Here is a 24,502-nt window from a genome sequence, read left to right as displayed (position 1 = left end):
ACTGAACACTGAGGCTCTGTTAAATGTCTGCAGGAGGGTTTAGTTCCAAGTCTAGCAAAAGTTTAAAACCTTTTTATGGTCCACACCTGCAATGTGGGAAATCTCCTGATGCACAAGAATTGGGTCAAAGGTTGTTAGAGTTACTCTGCCTACCTTTAAGTAGTATTTTCTGTTTATATATAATAATTTAAATAACAATTTTGACTTACTTATATGGTTTTAGGCCTTAGTTTATTACAATCATCACATATGCATGTCAAATTCTTAGGCCGCGTACACACGGTCAGTCAAAACCGATGGAAACGGACTGAAGGACCGTTTCATCGGTCCAAACCGATGGTGTGTGGGCCCCATCGGTCAGTTATCCTTAGGTCAAAAATGTTAGAACTTGCTTTAAAATTGAACCGATGGACTCCTAACCGATAGGTCAAAACCGACGGTTAGTATGCAAAAGCATTGGTTAAAAACCCGCGCATGCTCAGAATCAAGTCGACGCATGCTTAGAAGCATTGAACTTCATTTTTTTCAGCACGTCGTTGTGTTTTACGTCACCGCATTGGACTCGATCGTTTTTTTAACTGATGGTGTGTAGGCACATCAGACCATCAGTCCGCTTCGGACCGTTCTCATTGGATGGACCGACCGTGTGTACGCGGCCTTATAGGTACTTGTATAGTGCTGTCATTTTAAGCAGCACTATACATATATAGATGTGATTGAATGAAGTTTTATCCATTAGGAAAGACAACAAAATTAGTTAATCAATCTGTACAAATAGATGTTAAAGTGTACTTCTCACAGAATTAATTTACAGTTTGTAAAACTATGAAAAATCATCATTAATGTTACTCTATAAGAATTATGTCTGGCTTGCTACATCCTTACATGCAATTTAAAACATGGCATACCCAAACAGACGACATTCTTAGTAGTGCTGCTGCTATTATCAGGTGTTAATGGTTAATGGACATTTAAATGGCTGTCTTATAACAAGTGATAATGGATATCACACTTAACCGGAATACACTACATTGTTTCCTTCTAATGTGATGCCCCAGAGACACTAGGTGCAAATACTTGGTGTTCAGACAGAAAATGCAAGACACTGTCTTGAAAATAAAAAAGACTGTAGTTTATGTAAATGCAGTTCTTGGAAACTCATATTGTTTATTTATGTTCAACAATTGAAAACAATATAATGCAATCTATATTCATACACCTTTCAGCAGACTTACTGGTAAATTCAATGTAGGTAGGCATTAGGTTACATGAGCACAATGCCAATGCAACATTAATCTGCCAGTGAACTTATTTGCTTTTTGTTGTATGTGTTTCCTCATCTTGCTGTTGGGCAAAATCATTGGATTTTCTTTTATTTGGCAAGAGAGAACTTCTTAAGCACATTGGTTCAATGATATCCAAATAAATAACAGCTCTTCCTTGCAATCAAACTTGTTAGTGCCTGCTGGAAATTACCTAATGCAATTTGGTTTGTGATTGTGTTTAGACCTGGCAGTGTTTCAATAATTATTGGTCGAAATTGAAGAAGCAGGAAAAACGTAGCAAGAAGTGCCATCTTTACATTGCATAAAGAACTATTTCAATTAACATTAATGTAGAAAATCAAATTCTGTAATTACTCATAAAAATCCTACAGGTCTCTGTTTCCAAACATGGGGTGTCTGCCAAAAGTGTTCAACTTCAAGATGACATTAGCTTGGCATGGTTGCGCTTACATCTGATAATTGCTCAGCAATAGCTTTGCTCATTCATATAATCACTTGTTTGATTAATGTACTCTGCTCTCATTTATTTATATAATCAAATTATGTTCTGGAGTGCATTTTCACTCTTGTTTTATTCTTCTTTAGTTCACTGCTGTATTTTGGCAAGATGTCCTAGGGCAACATAGGGCTGTTATAGACAATTCTTTGAGTAGTTGCCTCTCTTGCTTCTAGTACATGCGGATGGTTACTTATGCTTATATAACACTTCAATTTTGTGGCATGTGGCAGTTTTCCTTTGTTAATTGGAACAAATGTGCCAATTATGGAGATTCATCTCTTGATACCAATCAATGAATAATTAGACATAACACATCTGTCTCTGAATAGAGGAAGGAGGTGAGCACAGACAAATGTACTTGGAACAACTGTGTAAAATGTGTTCTTCTGTACCCATCACTTGCCAGAGAGATATGCTACGTACTAATCTTCCCACGTATTTTGATTTATTTAATGAGAACTTTTTCTTGTTTCAAGCTTTGTTTGATTTCCTTGTTCAATTAAAAGGTTATAGCAAAAGAAATGCTAGTGAAAAAAAAAACATTGTTGTTTCATTCTTACTGACTAAAGCAGGGTGATCACATACATTATGAATAGTTGTGGCGTTGTGGAATTTTACATTATCCATATGAATGTATCCAATGAATAGCAAATCAGCCATATGGCATATGGCTTCAGCTTTGTTATATCTTAACCACTTCCATACAGGGCACTTATGCACCTTCCCGCCCAAGCCAATTTTCAGCTTTCAGTGCTGTCGCACTTTGAATGGCAATTGCACGGTCATGCTACACTTTACCCAAACAAAATTGGCGTCTTTTTTTCCCCACAAATAGAGCTTTCTTTTGGTGGTATTTGATCACCTCTGCGATTTTTTTTTGCGCAACAACTAAAAAAAGACTGAAAATTTTGAAAAAAAATTACGTTTTTATTTTTTTCTGTTAATTTTTTTGTAAATAAGTAAGTTTTCTCTTTCAATTATGGGCACTGATATGGCGGTACTGATGGACACTGTGGGGTGGCACTGATGGACACTGTGGGGCGGCACTGATTTACCCATGTTGCCAGTCAGTGCCCATTTGTGGGCACTGATTGGCATCTTTTTTTTTATGTATTTTTTTTTTCCCCCAGACTTTTTTTTTGCTCTTCCCTGGTCCAGGGTGGGCTTCCCTGGTGGTCCAGTGTGGCGATCCGAGGGGGGGCTGCGCTGATAAACAATCAGCGTGAACCCCCCCTGTCAGGAGAACCGCCGATCGGCTCTCCTCTACTCGCGTCTGTCAGACGCGAGTGAGGAAGAGCCATCAACGGCTCTTCCTGTTTACATCGTGATCAGCCGTGGTTGGACACGGCTGATCACGTGGTAAAGAGCCTCCATGAGAGACTCTTTACCTTGATCGGTGTTGCGGGGTGTCAGACTGACACCCTGCAACAACGATCGCCGCGATGCGCGCCCCCGGGGGCGCGCAGCGGCTCAGAATCCTGAGGACATCATATGACGTCCAGTCAGGATTCTACAACCACTTTGCCAACATCAATATGTCACTGGCGGGCGGCAAGTGGTTAAGCAATGATAGAGAGATAAGGTTGAATAGGGTTTTTAGTCCCAACATGATACCTTTATTATTATTCCTTTAAAAGCAGTTCTATATATGTATATAAAAAAATACTCCTGGAACATTCCAGAAAAAATTAAGTACATACAAATATAACCCAATCGGTGTTGTATATGCCATTTTATAGTTTTGGGATGCCAATAATTTAAATGATGTAGGTTTAAATAAGAAGGGTACATGTAAAAAAAAATTGTCTTCTGTGCACAATTTCAAGTATCCATTGGGGGTTATTTACAAAAGGCATATCCACTTAGCACTACAAGTGCAAAGTGCACTTGAAATTGCACTGAAAGTGCACTTGGAAGTGCAGTCGCTGTAAATCTGAGGGGAAGATCTGAAATGAAGGGAAGCTCTGCTGATTTTATTATCCAAGTATGTGCAAGCTAAAATGCTGTTTGTTTATTTTCCTTGCATGTCCCCCTCGGATCTACAGCGACTGCACTTCCAAGTGCACTTTCAGTGCAATTTCAAGTGCACTTTGCACTTATAGTTTGCACTTGTAGTGCAAAGTAAATTTGCCTTTAGTAAATAACCCCCATTTTGTTGCTGTTTGCGTCACATGGTGAAGTATTTTCATAGCTTCAAGCAATGTGCTCTTTTTGAGCATGATATTATATTTGTATTGTTGGTTCAAATATAGCCATATATGTGGAAGAGTCCAGAATACAACAGTTTGTACAAATAACCATTTATAACAAATACCCACGTGTCTAGTTGGGCTGAAACTTGGACTGAAAGTCCTAGAAACATTGAATAATTGTACTCTACGAGATATTTTTTTGCATACAATATTAAGGACTACAAAGAGTACAGTATATGTGTTTTACATTGGACCATCTCCCAAAAACACAAAGCAAAGTGCTGTTATAAGTATTGATGCAAAAGTCTAATTAAACAAATGAAAGGACCTATACATGTATGGATCAACCCTACTTTTTCTAATCTATGCTTTTAAATTATTCTGGGGAATATCTTTAGAATTTTGGTGTGGGCAACAGATCCATGTACCTGTTTCCAACAGCATTGGGAGGACCCTTAGGCCAGAGCGTCCATATGGGCAGTTCATTTCCAGTACAGCTGAGCTGCCACGGCAGCTGTCAAACACGCATGGCAGCAGTCAAGGAGATTTGTTGCTGGCTGGCGGAGTCTGATGGGTATTCAGGGACACAGGTTCCCCAACAGGTCTGTTCCACTTGAGATTGAAAGCAGGCAGTGGGCAGATTCTATAGGCAATACAATGAGTATTATTGGCTATAGAATTCACTGACTGCTTGTTGTCAATCACAAACCCACATAGCAAGGATAACTTGTCATAAATTTGTGTCAGTGTTGAATTGTAAGTCTGTTAACTTACTGCATATTTTCACTGGGAAGTTATATACTTGCAGAGCATTTGAAGCACACATTCTAAATTACACTTTTCCAATTTGTAGCAAATTTGCATGTCAAGTCTCCAGCAAGAGCAAAGTTGCAGTGGTGAGTCTACGGCAAAAGCTCTGCAAGTCTACAGCATCAAAATTAAGCCACAGTGACCCCTGTGGTGGGATGATTGCACAACATAACTGAAACAGAACTTGCAGCAGACTTGCAGAATGTTTGTAAAGAAAGTTGATCTGGAGTCATACAAAATGGCTTGTCTCCAGCTTAGCAAGTCATTTTCAAACTTGCAGCAAAATTGCTTGCTACCTGGGAACAAAGCTAGCCCATCATCCTCTCCATCAGGCTACATCTACTATCAGTGCCACTGGTTTCTAGTGGCTTGTTGGTTGTGAAACAAACAGTGTCCTTGATAACCAGTGGCAGGTAGGGAAGGGGTAATGGTGGTAAACCTGATACTCTATTATACAGCATACTGATACAGGAATTCAGCCTGTATTTGTATGTCAAGTGTGAGTTGGTCTTAATTACACCCAGTTTCATTATCTACAAGCTGCATGTAATTATTTTTGAATTTAATGCAGCTATAACAACACTTTGTAAAAATTGAACTATTAATAAGAGCTACCTGAATCTGTTGTATGTGCTACCTAAAATGGTGGCAGTTGCTGTATTTATCCTCCTAATCTAACATTGTATTTGTAACTAAAAACCTTACTCAGCCTCATATCTCTCTTACAGTTGCTTTTTTAGGAGTACCGAATAGAGACTAGCTGATGTAGAATTTTAAGAGGGAATAAAACTGGGTACACACAGTGGGCTGGGTAAAAAGAAACAAAGGGATTCATCCATACACACAAGTGAGGTGGTTGGGGGAAATCCTCTTTGCTGTGTTTTTGTATTCTGACAGTAAGGACACCTTCTCTGTCAAGCCTTGTACACAAGGCCAGGAATCTCTTCTGTTTGAAAACCGCCAGTTTTCCCGACAGGATTCCTGCCAAGCTTGCCTTGAAAAGCCATGTATACACACGGCCACACAAAAGACCCACCGTTCTTATTTCTTTGCACGGTTTATTTCTCCTTCAGGTAAGCATACAGACGACCGGTTTTCTCAGCAGGAAACACTGCCGGGAATCCCGACGTGAAAATAGAGAGCAGGTTCTCTATTTTTTCCACCAGTTTTTCTGCTGGAAAAAACAGTCATGTGTACGAGGCTTCAGAGTACATTGATCAGTGAACTGAGTCAAAGTGGGAGCAGGTACTTGTAAAAACCAGGTACTCAACCCTCCCCCCCAAAAAAATATGATGTGCCAAAAGTTGAAGAAGAAGGAGGTAGAAAAGTGGAACTTCCCCTTTTGGGTGATAACATATAGGGCATATATTGCAGAGAAGTCCTGCCTATTTGTTTTTGACCTGACATGCTTTAATTAAATTCTCCACCTTGTGAAACCACTAGCCACACTAAAGATGGTACAACAGCATTTGTACTAGAATGTGTAATATTAAATGGCTTTTGAGATTTTTAGCATTTCTAAGTTGAAATAACCCCAAACTATAAAAGTGTACATATTGCTCATGACTGGTTAAGCAGGGAATGCTTTAGTCAGTTAAAAGTTGATTTCAATTAGCATAGCTGCAACTTTCATCACATCCGTTCACATAAAACATGTTGGCTGGAATGCAGTGTTCAGCAAGTACTATATAACAGTAGCATATGACACTCCATATGTTACACTCTGAGGAACTCAACAGAAGCTTTAGGCAGAGATTTTCCAGTGCCAGCTACTGAAGTTCATTCACCGCTCTGCTGTTGCCACTGGCAAGGGCTGCCTGACAAAGGCATGGAAGGAAGCATAATATGTTAAATTAATGGAGTTGCGTTGAGCATTGAAAATAATAGGTTGTTTATGTGTACACAATCCATGCTATTTAGAGATAACAAACCCATTGCTTAAGTTATTCTTATTTGATTTGAATCCTGTTGTCATTGTAGCAAACACATTGTGGGTATTGTGCAGTTTATATTAGAGAATATTTATAAAAGCACAAAAGGTAGATGCCTTTTAACTGTCATAGCAATTATTACTTATGATTTATAAAATACTTTCAGAGGCAGCCAAGAGACACAAGTGGCACCTTAGCTCCTCAGATATCATGCTTTTTTTCTAAGTATTAGTTTGCAAGAGTAATGCAGACAACACACAATCTTCTATTGTTTTAAATTTAACCTAATAAATCACCAAATTGTCTAACTTCTGTGCATAGTGCGATGGTTGACATCTTTATATATACTAATTGGACCACCATCAAACTAGGTAAATTTTGATGAACTTTGTTGATTTAAAATGGAATCTGAATGTGTGTCCCTGTTGAGACATGTTACCATAATCCTTTATAGGAACTCATGGTCAGAGAAAAATTAGCTGTAAGCAGTTGACTGTAGTGCTTGTCAGAGTGATGGCTTGTGCAGCAGCATTTACTAGACAATCTTGCCTTACCTTACAATAAAGGAGGGCTACACTTTCGTGCAATAGATTGCTTGAGATCACAATAGGCATAAAACTAACAGAAAACTGTACACTTTACCATCTGAAAAACATCGAACCTTCTGGCTGAAATCCATCAAGAACTTTACTGTATATGTTTCAAAGTTCAGTGCTATGTTTCTGAGGTGTAAAATCAGTACAATGTATCACGTTACTTTAGCTGAGATCTGTAAATATGCAGAGAAGCAAAGGCAGATCATGTATTGTATATTCAACCCAATAGCTTGCTATTAAACTATTCAATGGGATTATTTAAATACGTGTACTAAATAAAATAAAGGCCAACTCCGGGAAAGTTGACAATTCTCCCATGCAGTGAAGCTGCACCCACACTAAAGGGGTTAGCTACACATTTAGTCTAGGGCAAGTAAAAAGCACTTTTATTCACCTATTCCTTCGCTCCCCCAGCAGACGGTGCTCCCCTGTGTTCCAGCAGGGGACTGTCCCTTGACATCCTCACGTCCAATGCAGAGCCATGGTCCTGCATTAATATTGATGATGTCAGGACATTGCACAGCCCCACTGCAAGGGATGACTTTTTAAGTTTCCTGGTGTCCAACATTAAAGCGCAACAACTTTTGTTGAGGGAGGATTAGAACCTATGAGTTTTTTTCTGCTTCTGCCATACATTCTATGGCTGTTTGTTTCACAGGTGTCAGGGCCAAATAGCAAGTGAGGGCAAATCTCCCCAATGATGACACAGACTGCATTACAAAGCATATTCTTATACAGTAAGCAGTTTATACATGCTGTTAGAATTATGTTCTTGTTACTCCTTGTGAGATATTTACCTCACTTTCTGAATAGGTGATGTGTCATACAGGACAGGAGGGAAAGAGAACAGACAGTATTGAAATCCCAGCAGAATTCTGGTAAAAAAAAAATGTTGAAGTCATGGGGAGAAAACACTGTAGGCACGTGTGCCTTTAAATTTTCAGTGTACCCAACAGTCTGTAAAACTCTACAAAAGGCATACGAGAAATAAAAATAAAGGAATGTTCTCATTATACAAGTGAGCATCCTGCTTTTTGCCTCTTTTTATTACTCTTTGCACTTTGGATTAATAGCTTCATCTATTGCTAATACTAAAACATTCTATTTAGGTGGCAATTTACATAGATAGAACCTTTTCAGAGAGCAGCTGAACTGTCACACAGCTCAGCAGATAATATATAAAATTAACCAATTTGCAGAAAGGAGAGATCTTTATTTATGACACGGCAGCTCTGCATCTATTTGTTCTGCTTTTTATTTGTGCTGCTAGTATCAATCTACTTCAGGACACTGGCTTATTATTAATGGCTTATGACAAGACTGAAGAAGCAGCTTATGTATTTCTGCTCACCAGTGCACTTTGGCCACCTTTCAGAGCCGAGAGTCATTCAGCTTAGCAATTACATGCACAGTAATCATCAATTTGTTTCCAAAATATAATATTCTTACAAAGTGAAAAACCTGCAATAAAACTTACCGAGATAAGAGTCAAAATAAACAATGAGGAAGAAATCATACATTTCAAATGCTTTCTTTTTATTAGGTGGAGTGGTTGAAAAATGAGGATATCATCGATCCTGTGGAAGATCGGAATTTTTACATTACAATTGATCATAACCTCATCATCAAACAAGCAAGGCTCTCAGACACTGCCAATTATACATGTGTTGCCAAAAACATTGTGGCCAAAAGAAGAAGTACGACAGCTACAGTAATCGTATATGGTAAGACAGTGACTGATGGGCAGTAGTAGGATTTGGAGAAGTCTGGAAAAGAAATACCTTATTGACTATTAAATAACTCTATTGCATTTGTAGGCATTGGTGGATGTCAGTAAATATATTTTCTATTCTTCCATGGCCTTGACTAGACATACTAATGAGTATTTACTAGCAAAGTGCAGATTAACTGTAAATCGCACAAATAAATCAGCAGTTGGTCAGATAACTCTAGTGCAGTGTTTCCCAACTCCATCCCTCAGTTTAAAGACCCAAAGGCATTCATTTGATATCTACAATTACAACAGGAATGGATGATAATCAGACTGTTTATGGAGCGGTAACAGATAATTTTCTCACTCTTCAGTTACTGGAAATGGCTGGAAGCCATGTTGAAAATGAACTCCAGGCATTCACATGGTTGAAATGAATAGAACAGCATTAGAAATGTTTGTTTGTTTTTTTGCAATTTTTTTGCTTTCTATGCTAATTCTGTGGAGAAGTCCTGGTGACAGAGTGTCACAGGGGAGGAACCAATATGAACCCCCTACAAAGGAGACAACTTTTTTTTCTTAGCAATTTCATACAGGCCATTTATTGTACTTATAGTGATAGCAAAAGGATAAAGTGAAAAATCTTCAATACAACTCCTTCACTGACCGATAAGGCTCAATAGGAAAATGAAATAATCTTTTTTTATATAGTGGCATATTAAAGTGATATAAAGGTTTTTTTTTTCACTTAAAAATAACAAACATGTTATACTTATCTGCTCTGTGCAGTGGTTTTGCATAGATCAGCCCAGATCCTCCTCTACTCGCTGGCACTCCTGGCACCTCCCTCCTGCCAAGTGCCCCACAGCAAGCAGCTTGATATGGGGGGCACCCAAACTGAGCCACTGCTCTGTGTGGCCATTCAGACATGGAACCACGGCTCGGCCTACCCCCTCTCTCTCCTCATTGGCTCATTGACTTTGATTTAGAGCAGAAGGAGCCATCGGCACCTTAGCTCTTAGCTTACCTCTTAGCCAATGAGGGAAAGCCCCCGGACAGCTGAGGTTCTCGTGCAACATAGCTGGATGGAGATGGGGTTTAGGTAAGTATTGGGGGGGGCTGCTGCACAAAGAAGGTTTTTTATCCTAATGCATAGAATGCATTGTGATAAAAAAAACTTCTGGCTTTAGAACCACTTTAAGTGAATGTGTACTTTTCAGAGTGTATGATCACTTAGGGATCCACTTAAAATGAAGGGCTGATACCATTGTCAACCAGACACCAATTGTTTACACCACACTACACCTGCATTTTATGAGACTTATATAAAATGCAAGCCAATGCCCTTCAGAATGTTCTTTGCATAACATTCCAATGAATGGGGCTTGAAGCAAAGGACATATTTTTAAAGCACACTATTATGCCTTTCCAATGTTCCTTTAGTCTATACTTCTGCTATATAAATAAGTTCCTTAGCTTAGGTAATACGATGAGATTGGGCTTTAACTTGAATGTCTAGTCATATACAGTGGAACCTTGGTTTACGAGTAACGTGGTTAACAAGCATTTTGAAAGACAAGCAACTTTTTTTTTTATTCTAACTTGGTTTGCAAGTGTTGTCTCGCAAAATGAGCAGAATTAAAGCTAATGGGGTGTGCAGTTCTGCATTTGGCCTGAGGTGGGGGGGCGCTGGAGCTGAGCAGAGTCGAGCGGAGCTGATCGGAGCCGGTCTGAGCTGTTCGGAAATGCTCCATTCTCTGGTATTTCCAAGCCTTTCCAAGGGTTTCCGAGGTCAGCCAAGCTGTCCCCGATCATTTCCGAGGGTCTCCGGCACCCCCCACCTCTGGTCACATGTGGTATTGCATGCCATTGAAGTCAATGCGGAATGAATTATTTTTGTTTACATTGACTTCTATGGGGAAACTCGCTTTGATATGCAAGTGCTTTTGATTACGAGAATTCTCCTGGAATTGATTATGCTTGTAATCCAAGGTTCCACTGTACATGGAAAGTTTAAATAAAACTGGATTTGTACTTGCGTATAGTAGGCTGATTGAAGTGAACACCATTTTACCTATCAATTACCTTAAAGTTTTACTAAAGCCTAATTTTTAAAAAAATATGAAAATAACAAACATGTCTATATTTACCCGCTTTGTGCAATAGTTTTGCATCAAGCAGCCCCGATCTTCTTCTTCTGGGGTCCACAGCCTCTCCTCTTTGGCGGGTGACCCCACGGAAAGTTGCTTTTGCACAGGAAAGCCGCTTTCCAAGCTGCTTTCTCATGCGTTTTCACTCCAGAGTCCCGCTGCTGCATCCATTGACACAGACAGCGGGACTTAGCTGGGGGGGGGGGGGGGGGGTGCTGCAGTACAAAAGGTTTTTCATCTTAATGTAAAGGCTTTAGAACCACTTTATTAAATTAAAGTGATTTTAAACTCAAAACCAAAAATGTATTATATTACAGCTTACTAATCATTAGATGTCCTGGCTATATTAGTTTTCTTTTCTTCACCTTTTTTCCCTCTGTTTTCGCCTGATGATCTGGCCAGTAACACACCTCCTGTATTAGTGAGACACAACTCTGGATTAATGAGAACAGGGTGCATAGTAGACAGCAACATTGTCAGCATGACAGCCATACAATAAACATTTTCAGCAGAGGCAGCCACCAAGTCTCCTTTTGGTTGCCGATATATTCTTCTCTGTTCTGAAACTGATAAACTGGTTTGCTTGCACAATGGTCTCAACACTGTTGTGTTGAAATTCAGCCTTCTGTTTTTCTATTCTCCCTCTGCACTCTACACTGAAGGCATGCACATCTTCATGGATGTGTAAAACATTTAGGGTTACATAATATACAGCTTCATCCAGCCCCTTCCTCAGAGGAATGGCTGTCTAAGACAAGTCCCCCGTAGTCCGGAGCACCATTAGCATGGCAGAAGTGGTGCAAGTGACCAGTGCATGGATCTGTCTGAATGCTAATGCAGTCTACCCAGTAACATCTGTAGTCTGCAGATGGACACTAGCAGACTACCACTATTAGGAGACATAAGGTGTTAATTACAAAACTGACACAGTAGCAGAAATCCTCTACCATGTTTGGTGCAACAGCAATCATAGATAAATTCTATTATCACCCAATCAGCCTCTGTCAGCCTTGACCATACCTCCACCTACACTCTGAAAAATACAGATATCTTTGGTCTGCAGCAATGTAATAAAAAATATAATTTAAAATTAAATTAATAAATAAATATAAATTTAAATAAATATAAATAAAATGTATATAGAATAATGAGGGGCACATGTTGCCTAACACAATTGGTTGCGTGGAGTTGGGATTATTATAAGATGAAATGTATGTTCATTCACTGATAAAATACTATGCTTCTGTTTGTGGTCATTTTTAGTGAATGGAGGGTGGTCTACGTGGACAGAGTGGTCTGCATGCAGCAACCGCTGTGGAAAAGGCTTCCAAAAGCGAACAAGAATGTGTACAAATCCTGCACCCTTGAATGGCGGATCTGTCTGTGATGGACAAAGTGTTCAGAAAATAAGCTGCAACACAATGTGCCCAGGTATTGTTCTATGATGACACAGGTTTGAGCAAGTGATAGCAATGGAAACACTTTTCTTATGTTGACACAGAAAAAGAATCTACTACATTGGCCATCAAGATCCATAAGCCTGGCATGCATACCTTCAAAACATCTCAAATTAGTACTCATTTTAAAAGAATGAGGGTGACCCACCTTGCTTAGGTACAATGTGGCCTTATACTATGCTCCGTTAGTCAATGATGTTCAATTGCCTCCAGCCTCTCAAGGCTCAGAGCCTCACCCTAGGGGCTCATGGGTTGAGCCTACAATTTAACTCCATGCTCGCAGTGCCTTCTGCCTACCTGAGATATTGGATACACTCTGGGTGTCCTGGAGTGGCTGTCCCGGCACAGTAAGATCCCTTTAGGGGTGTTGGGGGATCTTCCCGGGGCTTCTGGAACCAGGTATAGCCAGGCAGGTGCATTGCGAGATACCCTCTGAACTACCTTGGAATTTGTACCCTGAACATATGACAATTGTTTTTCATATCTGTAAATGAGTATGCATATGGGAGGCATTTTTAATTAATATTTTATTTTTTGTTATGATCTGGTACATTGTATCTTGTTGTTGATGTATCGCATGTCTCTTGTTTTTCGTTTTTGAAAATAATAAAAAATAGTAAATATTAAATATACAAAAAATACTAATTCATAAATCATTGCTCATGCACAAATAATAAAAAAATGTGATCGAAAATATTCATATGCATAATGGTTGTTTCAAAGAATTCATATAAACACATATTCGATAATGGGTCAGATGTGACTTAAAGTGCTCCCTGCTTGTAAACTTCCATTAAAAAATGCTCCAGTGCAAAAAAGGTGCTACTAAGGAAAAAAGGGCTGTTACCAAATTAGAATGATCTCGAGCTACAGAGATCAGAGGTGCTTATAATATCATAGAGAACTCTCACTGTCAGACCCACCAGATGGCATCAATGGAGAGCATTGAAATAATCTTCATATCACAGCCTCTGTTCCAAATGCCGCTCAATCTTAATCATATATGTGAAGCACAAACAGGGAGAATCTTCATAGTGCAGTATGAACAAAGATTCTTTATTAAAACAAGTATTGCACTTGCATGTAGGTGAATGGAATGAAGCAGTATAATATTAAAAATGTTCGGCTGCAGTACCAGCCGACATGCAGGTAAATGATGACGTCACACTAAAACTCCGCCCAAAGCATTTCCCCACAACTGGCATCCTCTGGGAATGGAGTACACTTGTTGTAGGGAAACACCATCTGGGGGTCTGACTTTGAGAGTGCAGCATTTGGAACAGAGGCTGTGCTATGCTTTTTCCCATATGAAGATTATTCCAATGCACTCATTGATGTGAGGACTTCATCTAGGGGTTTGACAGTGAGAGTGCCAACCTTGCTCTTGGATATTATAAACACTTCTAATCTCTGTAACTCAAGATCTTTCTGATTTGGTAAGAGGCCCTTTGTGCTTTAGGAGCAGCTTTTTGCACTGGAGCACTTTTTAATGACAGTTTACGAGCAGGGAGCACTTTAAGTCACATCTAAAACATTATGGACTATTAGCCAGATTCAGAGAGACGGGCGCATCTTTAGTTCGGCGTAGCACATCCCATTTGCACTACGCCGACGTAACATAGTGAGGCAGGGCCAGTATTCACAAAGCACTTGCTCCCTAAGTTACGTCGGCGTAGCGCAAATGGCCCGGCGTAACCCCGCCTAATTCAAATTAGGCAGGTAGTGGGCGTGCTACATGTAAAGTTCCGTGACCCCATGTAAATGAGGGCCGTTGGTACGGCGCATGCGTGCGCATGCTCAGAATCACGTCGCAAATACTCAATGCTTTCGAGGTTTTTACGCCCAGCCCCATTCACATACGCTTATGCAAACGATGTAAAATACGACGGCTGTTCCGTCGTCCATACCTTGCATGGGCTGCACCATCTTTTTGGTGGTTTATCTTTACGCTGGCGTATGTCTTACGTAAACGGCGTAGCTTACTGCGACGGGCGTACGTACGTACGTAAGTTCGTGAATCGGCGTATCTTGCTCATTTACATATTCGATGCGTAAATCCACGTACACGCCCCTAGCGGCCCAGCGTAAATATGCACATAAGATACGACAGCGTAGGAGACTTACGTCGGTTGTATCTTAGCAACAGTGAGGCGTATCTCATTTTAAGAATGCGCGCAAAGATACGGCGCTCATTCGGACTTACGACAACGTATCTACTGATACGCCGTCGTAAGTCTCTCTGAATCTGGCTAATTATGTTTATATGAGTTTTTTATTATTTCACTAGGTTATTTATTATGCATATGCATTTTTTGGATCACGTTGTATTTATTATTTATGTTTGAGCACTGGATTATGTATTAATATTTTTTGTATATTTATTATTTAAATAGACAGTGCACTTTTTTAATATAATATGTATATAATATGTATATTGAGTCCAGTATTTAGGACATTTTAGTTCCAGCAGGCTTGTTACCATCTTTTAGCCGAGAGCAGGGATCTATTTAATTTTTTTTACGGATCAAAGCCTAAAAACTTCCATTTTACAACATGATATTCAGCATAATGATAGTTGGTCAAACAGTTATTGTTCAATAGTAATCTCCTAACAGATGAACAGACATACAGTAACCCTCTTCTCCCCAATGAAGTCAACCAACATGTACAGACCAGTGAATATGAATTCTGTGTGATCATTTGGTGGTCTGATTGGTTCCAAACTACCAGCTCTCCTTTAATCTACTGTTATGTTACTTCTGCTGCCTGAGTGGCCCGTATGATACACTTAATTTGCCTTCTGGACAATAAGTTCACCTAAACCTAACCTATGTTGGCTTCTATCTTGGCATCTATCTTATATCTCTTACAAGTAGAAGATAATGGCAGGACAGCACAGGATGAATCTACTGAGTCTAAAGAAGTACATTGTGGGATATATGGGTACATAGAACGCCTGACACTGATATAGCAATGGTGTTTGTAAGGTCTTGTGGTTTCTTATCTATTTTTAGATTTTTGTAAGTTATAATTAGAAGTTTATAATTATATTTACACAATATAATAATTTCTCTGTATCTCAAATGTATTGCATTATATAAAAAAATATTCTTATTCATATATATTTCCTTTCTCAGAGGATGGAGAATGGACTGCATGGAGCAAATGGTCTACCTGTGGGACAGAGTGCACACATTGGCGTCGTAGGGACTGTACAAACCCCCCACCTAGAAATGGAGGAAAAGACTGCGATGGTCCTGTTTTACAGTCAAAAAACTGCACTGATGGATTATGTATGCTAAGTAAGAGCAAGTCTGTATAACTGATAAATACTAGCTGCATGCTTTGTTTGTTCTTTGCTAATGCCATAGATCCTTATTAATCTCTGGATTTTTACTTTTCCAAGCCTGAAATCCTTATGTGCATTTGTATCTGTGCTATGTGTGTATAGTATATTATGCGTTTATTCAAAAGTCTGTGAAAATGACGTTTTCTTCATAGAGCTATGAAAGCGGCTGCTGGGTTTTAGGTTTACAACTGACTGCAGGCATAAAATAATGAGATCGGTGTTTTAACAAATATTTGTGTACTTATGATGCGTGTAGTCACATAACAATGAGACATGCTGTATGCTATTAAATGCATTTGTTAAAACAACAGCACAATGGCCAATAATATAAAGAGGAAATGTTGAGTTATTCAGCTAGAACAGAGTAAACAAACCATTGTTCCAGCTATGGTCAGCCTAACGCATGTCAGGCTGCTGGGTACAAATCACCAAGGTGCGTCAGTAAAAATGCTGCGATGCTCTCCTGTGAATGAGCCTTAGCCACAGCTCATAGGAGATTATGTGACCAATTCCACCTGTCATTTTAATAACTATCACATGATCCATTCCATATCTTGGTTCAATATGTCCTCTTACTGTTGAAAACAACACTTAGTTGTTGTATATCAAGAAGGATCTCAGTGGTGGATATTTAATTGGATGCAAAATGACAAGTGCACAATGCTGTGAGTTCACTATCCATTGAAGAGTCACTGCAATATGTCTGATATATAGATGGCATGCCCAATGCAGTCACCAACTTGTTCTCTTTTCTCAATTTGCTTTTTTATCTGACTGTTCAATTTGTGGCACATGCAGCGCTATGGGCCATGGCTTTGTAAAGGCTTTCCATTTGATCTAGAAATCTCCTTTAAGCTATATTGTTTTACTTACTTTTTTTCCAGAAGCCATTTTTAATGTTATCTTTCCCTCTTGTATGGAAGATGACACACTCCATAATTCAGTAAACTCAACAGAACACATATAAGCGCCACTATTTATGGAAATAGGATATTATATTGTAGATGTATTTTCTAGATTTGCCTGTTTCATCGAATGCATTTACATGACATGAGCTCAAGCGAGATTCCCATTACCATCATTCTTTTATAAAACTCTGCAGCAGAATTCAGTAATGAAAAAACACAGTTGAATATTGACATTTATAGCCCCAGGGTGTTTCCAGTTCCTTAGTGTCTGAGTTTAATGGTAATATTTTAATGGTTTCCTATATACAAGTCAAAAAATGTATAATCCTGCTCCACGATTCATCACTGCTGAGAAGATTGATTTGTCATGCTTTATAGCTCTGTCTCAAGCTAACAAGTTGCTTCACTCTTTCTCTGTCTTTATTTTTTCCTCCTCTCTCCATTTCTTGATGCTGTCATTAGTTTTGTCACTTTTATATAATAAGTTGAGCATTTCATATTTACTCTTCTCCTAAAGGGGCTAACTGGTGATCATCAAAAATAGGTTAGAGAAAATCACACATGCTGCTGTGCTCACATCAAAGAAAAGACCATTCTATTAAATTGTATTTTTTTCTTCATAAATAACAGAAATATAGGGTTACTAAGTGCACTGACTTTTAGAAAAGAGAAAAGACTAAAGATGGTTTTATATGAAAGACCAATATTTTGAATAGGGGATTTTAAAAATGTAAAAAAAAAAAATATGCCATACAGACATCATCAGAGATATGCTTTCCTTAGCTGAAGTAGGGTGACACCATCTAAGAAAAAGCATGGTGACATCAATAAGCTGCACTGAAAACACTGTCAATCCTATAGCTAAAGCTAAGCAGGACTTAGATTGGGATAAGGTAAAGCATTGGCACGAGTCAGTCAATTGAGCAGCATTGCTCATGTGCTAACAGTTACATGCAAATAAGAGTGAGAAGAGAGATTAGGAACTGGCAAAAAGCGGTACTTTTAAGGTGCCAAAACACATTTATAAATTTTTTTTTTAAATATCAATTTCTTTAAAAAAGACAGTAAATGTTCAACGGACATATAATTCATTTAACAGTACAGCCACTTCTTGCTCTACATGTTTCGCCCTAAGGAGCTTCCTCAGAAGCTTTAAAAGTACTGCATATAGTAAATACTCTGTAAGAAATAGATAATTGTGAATATTTAAGCAATAAAGTAAGTTTGAATTATATGTCTGTTGAACATTTACTGTAATTTTTAAAGAAATTTATATTTAATAAAATTTATAATTTTTTGATAAAAAGTTGTACATGTGTTTTGGCACCCTAAAAGTCCCGCTTTTTGCCAGTTCTTCCAATTTATCTAATGGGATGTAGTGCGTGTTTCAGTTTTTTCATTGCCCTTATCTTCACTCAGATAAGAGAGATTAGTTTATCACCATATCTTCTTCTCCTTCGCTACCCAATCACAAGATGAAGGCAGGGACAACATTTGTGAGTGTTATCTGTAGCAGAACTGGGTTAATCTGTGTGGCATAGCTGTGTAAATCTCAATAATGGATGGGCAGAAATATATATATATTTTGGTAGGTAAAACAACTGATACATATTTGTTTTATCTGTCGTTAGTTTGCCTGAGGTTCAGCTAAATTATTAGTAAATATAAAATGATTTCATTCTTTTTTTTTTTATCCTAACGCATTCTATACATTAAGATAAAAAACCTTCTGTATGTAGCATTCTCCCCAGCCCCCCACTAATTACTTACCTGAGCCCCATTTCTCTCCAGCGATGTCCACAAATGCCTAAGCCATCCAGGACACTCTTCCTGATTAGCTGAGAAACAGCAGAGGTGTCATTGGCTCCCGCAGCTGTCAATCAAAGTCAATCAGCCAGTCGGGAGAGAAAGGGGGTAGAGCCAGGTCGGGGCTCTGTGTCTAAATGGATACACAGAGCTCTGGCTCAGGTTCCCCCCATAGAGAGCTGCTGGCTGAGGGGGCACTCGATAGGAGGGAGGGGCCAGGCTGCACTGTGCAAAACCGCTGCACATAGGAGGTAAGTATAACATGTTTGTTAGATAACAATAAAAAAATAGGGCTGCCAATATGAAAGATAGATAATATCCTATTACCCAAATTTGTGGCATGTGTCCACAGTTTTAAGGCTTCGTTCTCAGGCAGAAAGTCGCGCAATTTTGCTGTGATTTTACAGTGATTTTTGCAGCGATTTTGCACAGGTCAAAAGGTAATCAATGTAAAAGAATGAAAAATGCCTGTAATCTGTCAAAAACTAAGCTCCTGTACTTTTTTTGAGTGACAGGCTTTTTGCTTTAGGTGACAGAACACTCAGATGTGAACAAGGGCCATTGAAATAAATGGGATTTGTCTTGTTGGGTGTTTTTAGAGCTGAGGCTTATAGCAGAAAAATGCCCAAAAATGCCTAGGTGTGAACAGAGCCTTACATCACTGGGAGTCATTTGGACAATCCTCTCAAATGACAGACGAGGCATGCTAAGGAAGAGGAGAGCGTTCACACAAACCTACTCAATTGTTAAAATTCTTACCCATGTACAGGACTATGAAAACCGTCAAATTACAAAAAAGGCTGAGCATTAATTAACACACGTGAACTGCAACATACATGTACAGGATACCATACATAAAATGATTCAGTAAATAATAGGCCACGCTCACTAAAATAATGAAGTGCAATACACAGAAAACTATAATGAATCCTTAAAAAATCATGCAGACAGTGTTAAAGTTTCAATCAAAAGAATTTTGCAGCCTAAATGTACAGAATTGAAATACATAAATAATTCAGTAAATGCTAAGCCTAACACTCACTAAAATAAAGTGCAATACATGGAAAACAATAGTGAATCCTTAAAGAGTCATGCAGATAGTGTTAAAGTTCCAATAAAAACAATAGTGAATCCTTAAAGAGTCATGCAGATAGAGTTAAAGTTCCAAAAAAAACAATAGTGAATCCTTGAATAAAAAGTTAATATAAATAGTGTCAAAAAGTCCAACACCCTTGAGATGACTTCAAAGTATATCAGATGGAATCTCCTTGGGTACTAACTTCCCTCATTGAAGAAATATGCCACAAGTCTTAACAACCAGTAAAGATGTCAGCTTACCAAAGGACGTGTGACTATGTCATAGAAATGTTGAAGTGCGCTTGTTGTGGGAAAAACAAAGCACCAAGCTTGCATAGTATAAAATCCTTTGGGATACTTTATTGCATTAAAAATCGCTAAACCATGGGTGCCGATCGGTACAAAGACTACAAACCCCACAATGCAATGTGAGGACGTGGTGACATCACAGCCTTCTGTTACGCCCTACACACGTTTTGTCATAAATCAGAGCCCCTGATGGTGTCATTTATGACGGAATGTGCGTACATGTACTTCAATGCAATGCATGCATTTGGCTGTGAGTTTAGCCTTACATTTATAATAAGGCAGCTTACAGTAGTATAAAACCAAAAATTATGTTAGCACAGTATATAACCTGCTTACGATGGCTAATTTCATCAATGTTTGCCAACTGCTGTCAAAAAGTATTTACAAACGATATGTTCCAGACACAGTATATCCCTGCACTGTAGTACTATAATTGGATGTTTAATGAATTTATACCAGCCTGGTGCTACTTCCTCATCGTTTCTTCATACAAAATAACACAGGCTTGGGACTCATTTCTCTATACACTCAAATTAGCTGTGTCTTCTCTTGTAGTCTGTTTAATTGCACAGTATGTAAATTACACCAGTGTGCACTATTAATTTTATATCTGCAAAGGATCAAAATCCAGCTAGAAATACAAAAGTTTATTTCTGTTATTTATTGATGCAATTGAAATTCCTGATGACTGGGTCACCAGCAGGGTGGAAAACATTAATTCTAATGTAGAATATATACATGTCATTTAAAAATATATACAATTTAATTGGATTGTGTCTGCAGTTTGACTTCCTAATTGATTGATCCATTGGTTCATTGTTCCATTGTTACATCTCCATAATCTGCACCAGCCCATAACTCAATATAACGCCTCTTTTATGTTGGCTATATATTGCTATGGATAATCATGGAGTTTATTGGCAAAACTAAGAAAAGCAATGCACCATTCAAGAAAAAAAATACACTTGGCATAGGTCACAATTTTCCAATATGCTGGAAAACTCTGATGAATATTTCATGCATTTTACCTTTTTTTATGTATGATAAGGGAATCACCCTTTAGATATATACACTTTTCATTTGCTCTAATCCAAAGAAAACTTTGTGAAGGATGGCAATGGCAACCGAGGGCTTTTTACAAAATTAGAGATCTGACAGTTTACATCCTGTCTTAATAAGAAGATGTTGAGGCATTCACTATATCAGGTAATTACAGGATGTTACAGAGATTTAGCTTCTGACTAATGCTCACCACGGTATTCATGCTAAGCTGGACTGTCACGTTTATTGAAACTGATGTTCTTTCTGGAATAGTCTCTCTTAAGCAGTAGTTCATTTCTGCTACTTAGGAAGGCCAGAGTCATTTAATCTGGAACTTCTATGGGGAAGTATATAGATTGACTAGAATAACAACAAATGTTGACAAGATGCCATTCTCTTCAGAGAGACTCTTGAACACATTCAAGCATATCTATTAAAGCTGTCAGACTCTAGCCTTCCTTTCTGCAGATATATAGTTCTTAGGTCAGAGCACGTTATATGCAGGTTAAGTCTTTTGCTGGGTTTGCATAGCCTGCCTTTTGCATTTATCTTCTACTTGCTGTGTATAATCAGCATGTTTACATTGATAGGAGATGGAAGCAGAACTTCACAAAAGCAACAGACAACTTTTGTGGAGCTAATATATGGCAATTTCTGACCTAGCCACTGAATAATCTAAAGGATGTTTGCTGAGACTGAGGGCTTACAAGCATGAAACATTGTCCAGTCCAACAATAGACAGCTAGAATAAGTCAACATTTGCTGAAGTTTGTAGGCATCTTAAAGCCTGGTACACACTTACAGCTGGGTTGCATGGAAAAAACCTGACAGCTCCGAGGGGGGGGGGGGGTTAGTTCATAAATCTCCCCTGCTAAGCTGTTGTGTTCTGACAGGAGGATGCCCCCCACCAGAACACTTTGCTCAGCGCTCTTTGCCATTGGCTGAAAGCGCTGATCGGTAATCAGACGGCTGCTGGTTTTTCAGCATGCACTTCCAACTGAAGATGGCCGAACGTCTGGCTTCTGTCGGACAGAATGACATACACACGGGTCAAATGTCGGACAATTTTAACCGCCCGTTGTCTCCCAACATTCGGCCCGTGTGCACCCGGCCTAAGAGATCACATTTAGTAAATATTCAAAATATTTCCCAGATAGCAAGCAATTGTGCTGCAAGTTTGAAAATTACTTGCTAAGCTATTGCTAGACTTGCCAGGCTTTACAAGTTTGTTGCACAATTGCAGCAAGTCCACATTGCATGACTCCAGATCTACTTTCTTTACAAACATTCTGCAACTCTGCTGCAAGTTCTGGTTCCAGTTATGTTGTGCAATAGTCATCCCATCACAGGGTTCACTTTGGCTGAATGTTCATGCTGTAGACTTGCATAGCTCTATGCTCTTGCTAGAGACTTGCCATGCAAGTTTGCTATAAATAGGAAAAGTATCAGCTAGATCTTGTGCTTCAAATGCTTTGCAAATGTACAATATGCCACGGAAAATGTGCAGCAAGCTAACAGACATACAATTCAACAATGCCACAAATTTGTGGCAAGTTATCCTTGCTATCTGGGTTACTGTAATAAACGGAATTAATGGTGCATATATTCTTTACAATACCAGTGAATATGTACATGTGGTGTTGGATCGGCTATTAATCAGATTACCAGTTGACCCTGACATCTAGACAGCAGAGGGAAATCACGTTTGCAGATATTATAGTAGCTTTCAAGCTTGGGGTAAGAGGTAATTGTGAGTATCCCACCAAAATCAGGAGACTTGGAATGTATGTATCATATACAAGTAAAGCTGTGACAAAAAGTGTCAGTTGAAATTAAACTTATAATGAGAAAATACATAAGAAGAGATTACCTTCAGTGAAAACAGCATGTAAAAATTATCAATAGATGCAGAGAGGCAGCTGGAGGAACCTACAAATCTCATTTGGTAAAGTCAGTCTTGATCTAACCCCTACCCACCTCCTGAGGCTCCCTGACAGTCCAACGCGATAGCCATCCTTGACAGTGGGACAAAAGGATGGCTAGGGATGTATATGGGAATGGGGGCAAGCTTCCCTTAACAGAAAAAGTCAAGATTTACATATGTGTTTAGCACCAGACATCTCTATTATGTTGATGCACAGTTTTTACAAAAATGTAACTTTGGACCTTGTATGTAAGTGTGGATGGTCCAGTTCTGTGACAGACTTTCTTTAATGAACATGTCAAGATATTGGAGATGATTATTGACTGATAAGTACAAGTTGTTGCATTGTGATCTTATTCTATGTTACAAAAAAAAAAATGACAAATGCCTTTGCTCTCTACCTCTTGAATTTTTAACAGAAGGTTAAAAACCTAAAGCTACAGATCTGTGGATGTTGTGTTCTGCTATTTCTTTTGAAAATCAGCTTTCTCCTTAGATTTAGTAGTCATTTAATGAACAAATGTTAACATTATTAGTTACCATGGAAACGTGTAGCCTATAATCACAGATAGGCTGCATATTGGTGATACTCAACAATAGACCATACATTTAAAAATGTCTAGACATGCATAGTGAAGCCAATATATATATATATATATATATATATATGTGTGTGAGCTTAAGTAACAGCACAATAACAATGACTGGCACAACTGATCTTTGGAGAACTAACCTCAAATGTCTAAAACTTTTTTCTTTTTATAATGATAATATTTGGGGGAAAAAACACTTTAAAGTAAAGCAATGTAACAGCAGGTTTGTTATGAAAGCACAGCAACAATTCTTTACTATTATGCGACAAAGTGAGAATTCTGTTAAAACACCCTCTGCTTTATTCACGGAATAATATCAAACATTTTTCTTTTCGTTTTTGAGACAACTAAGGAATGGTTCATAGCCTGTTTAAACCATTGTGTTGCTGAAACATGCAGGTTATCACAGTGCACAGCAATGTACATTATGTGCATTAGTGTGCTGTGGTATCCATTTTGATTGACACTCTGACACACCTCCACAATGAACCTGCATTGCAGTGAGCTGCATTACCAAAAATGCAGTAGGTATGATTCTGGATATGTTGTGGTGCATTTAGCAGTCAATTAATTAGGGGATATCCTGATGTAATAGACGTTAATGTGCATAATACAGTGCATATGTTAAATGCATCGCAGTGGGTTGCACTGGTGTAGGTAGGCCTTTAACCACCAGGTCAGGGAGATTTACCTTCAATTCTTGTCCCATAGACAGGACTGGAAGTAGGACAAAATCCCACCAATATAAGGGAAATTCCCCTTTAGGCATTTGTAATTGAAACTAGTGAACTAGCTTTGCCATTTGAAATGTTCCTTTTCCGTGACAGCTCAAAATTTAGCATTTTCCCTCACTTTCAGTTCTG

General features: G+C 38.6%; 1 protein-coding gene across 4 annotated transcripts in view; it reads left to right on the top strand.

Moving 5' to 3' along the window:
- The window catches only part of UNC5C (unc-5 netrin receptor C), a 490,092-nt gene that overhangs the window by 399,599 nt on the left and 65,991 nt on the right, over window positions 1–24,502 (top strand). For all 4 annotated transcript variants that reach the window (XM_040328065.1, XM_040328051.1, XM_040328072.1 and 1 more), the window contains 3 exons: window positions 8,858–9,038; window positions 12,439–12,606; window positions 15,770–15,934. In XM_040328065.1, coding sequence (XP_040183999.1) covers window positions 8,858–9,038; window positions 12,439–12,606; window positions 15,770–15,934 — 514 coding nt within the window. The remainder of the gene's footprint in view (window positions 1–8,857; window positions 9,039–12,438; window positions 12,607–15,769; window positions 15,935–24,502) is intronic.

Source organism: Rana temporaria, chromosome 1 (assembly GCF_905171775.1).
Source record: "Rana temporaria chromosome 1, aRanTem1.1, whole genome shotgun sequence".
Taxonomy (NCBI): Eukaryota; Metazoa; Chordata; class Amphibia; order Anura; family Ranidae; genus Rana; species Rana temporaria.
This window is presented reverse-complemented; position numbering and strand designations above follow the sequence as displayed.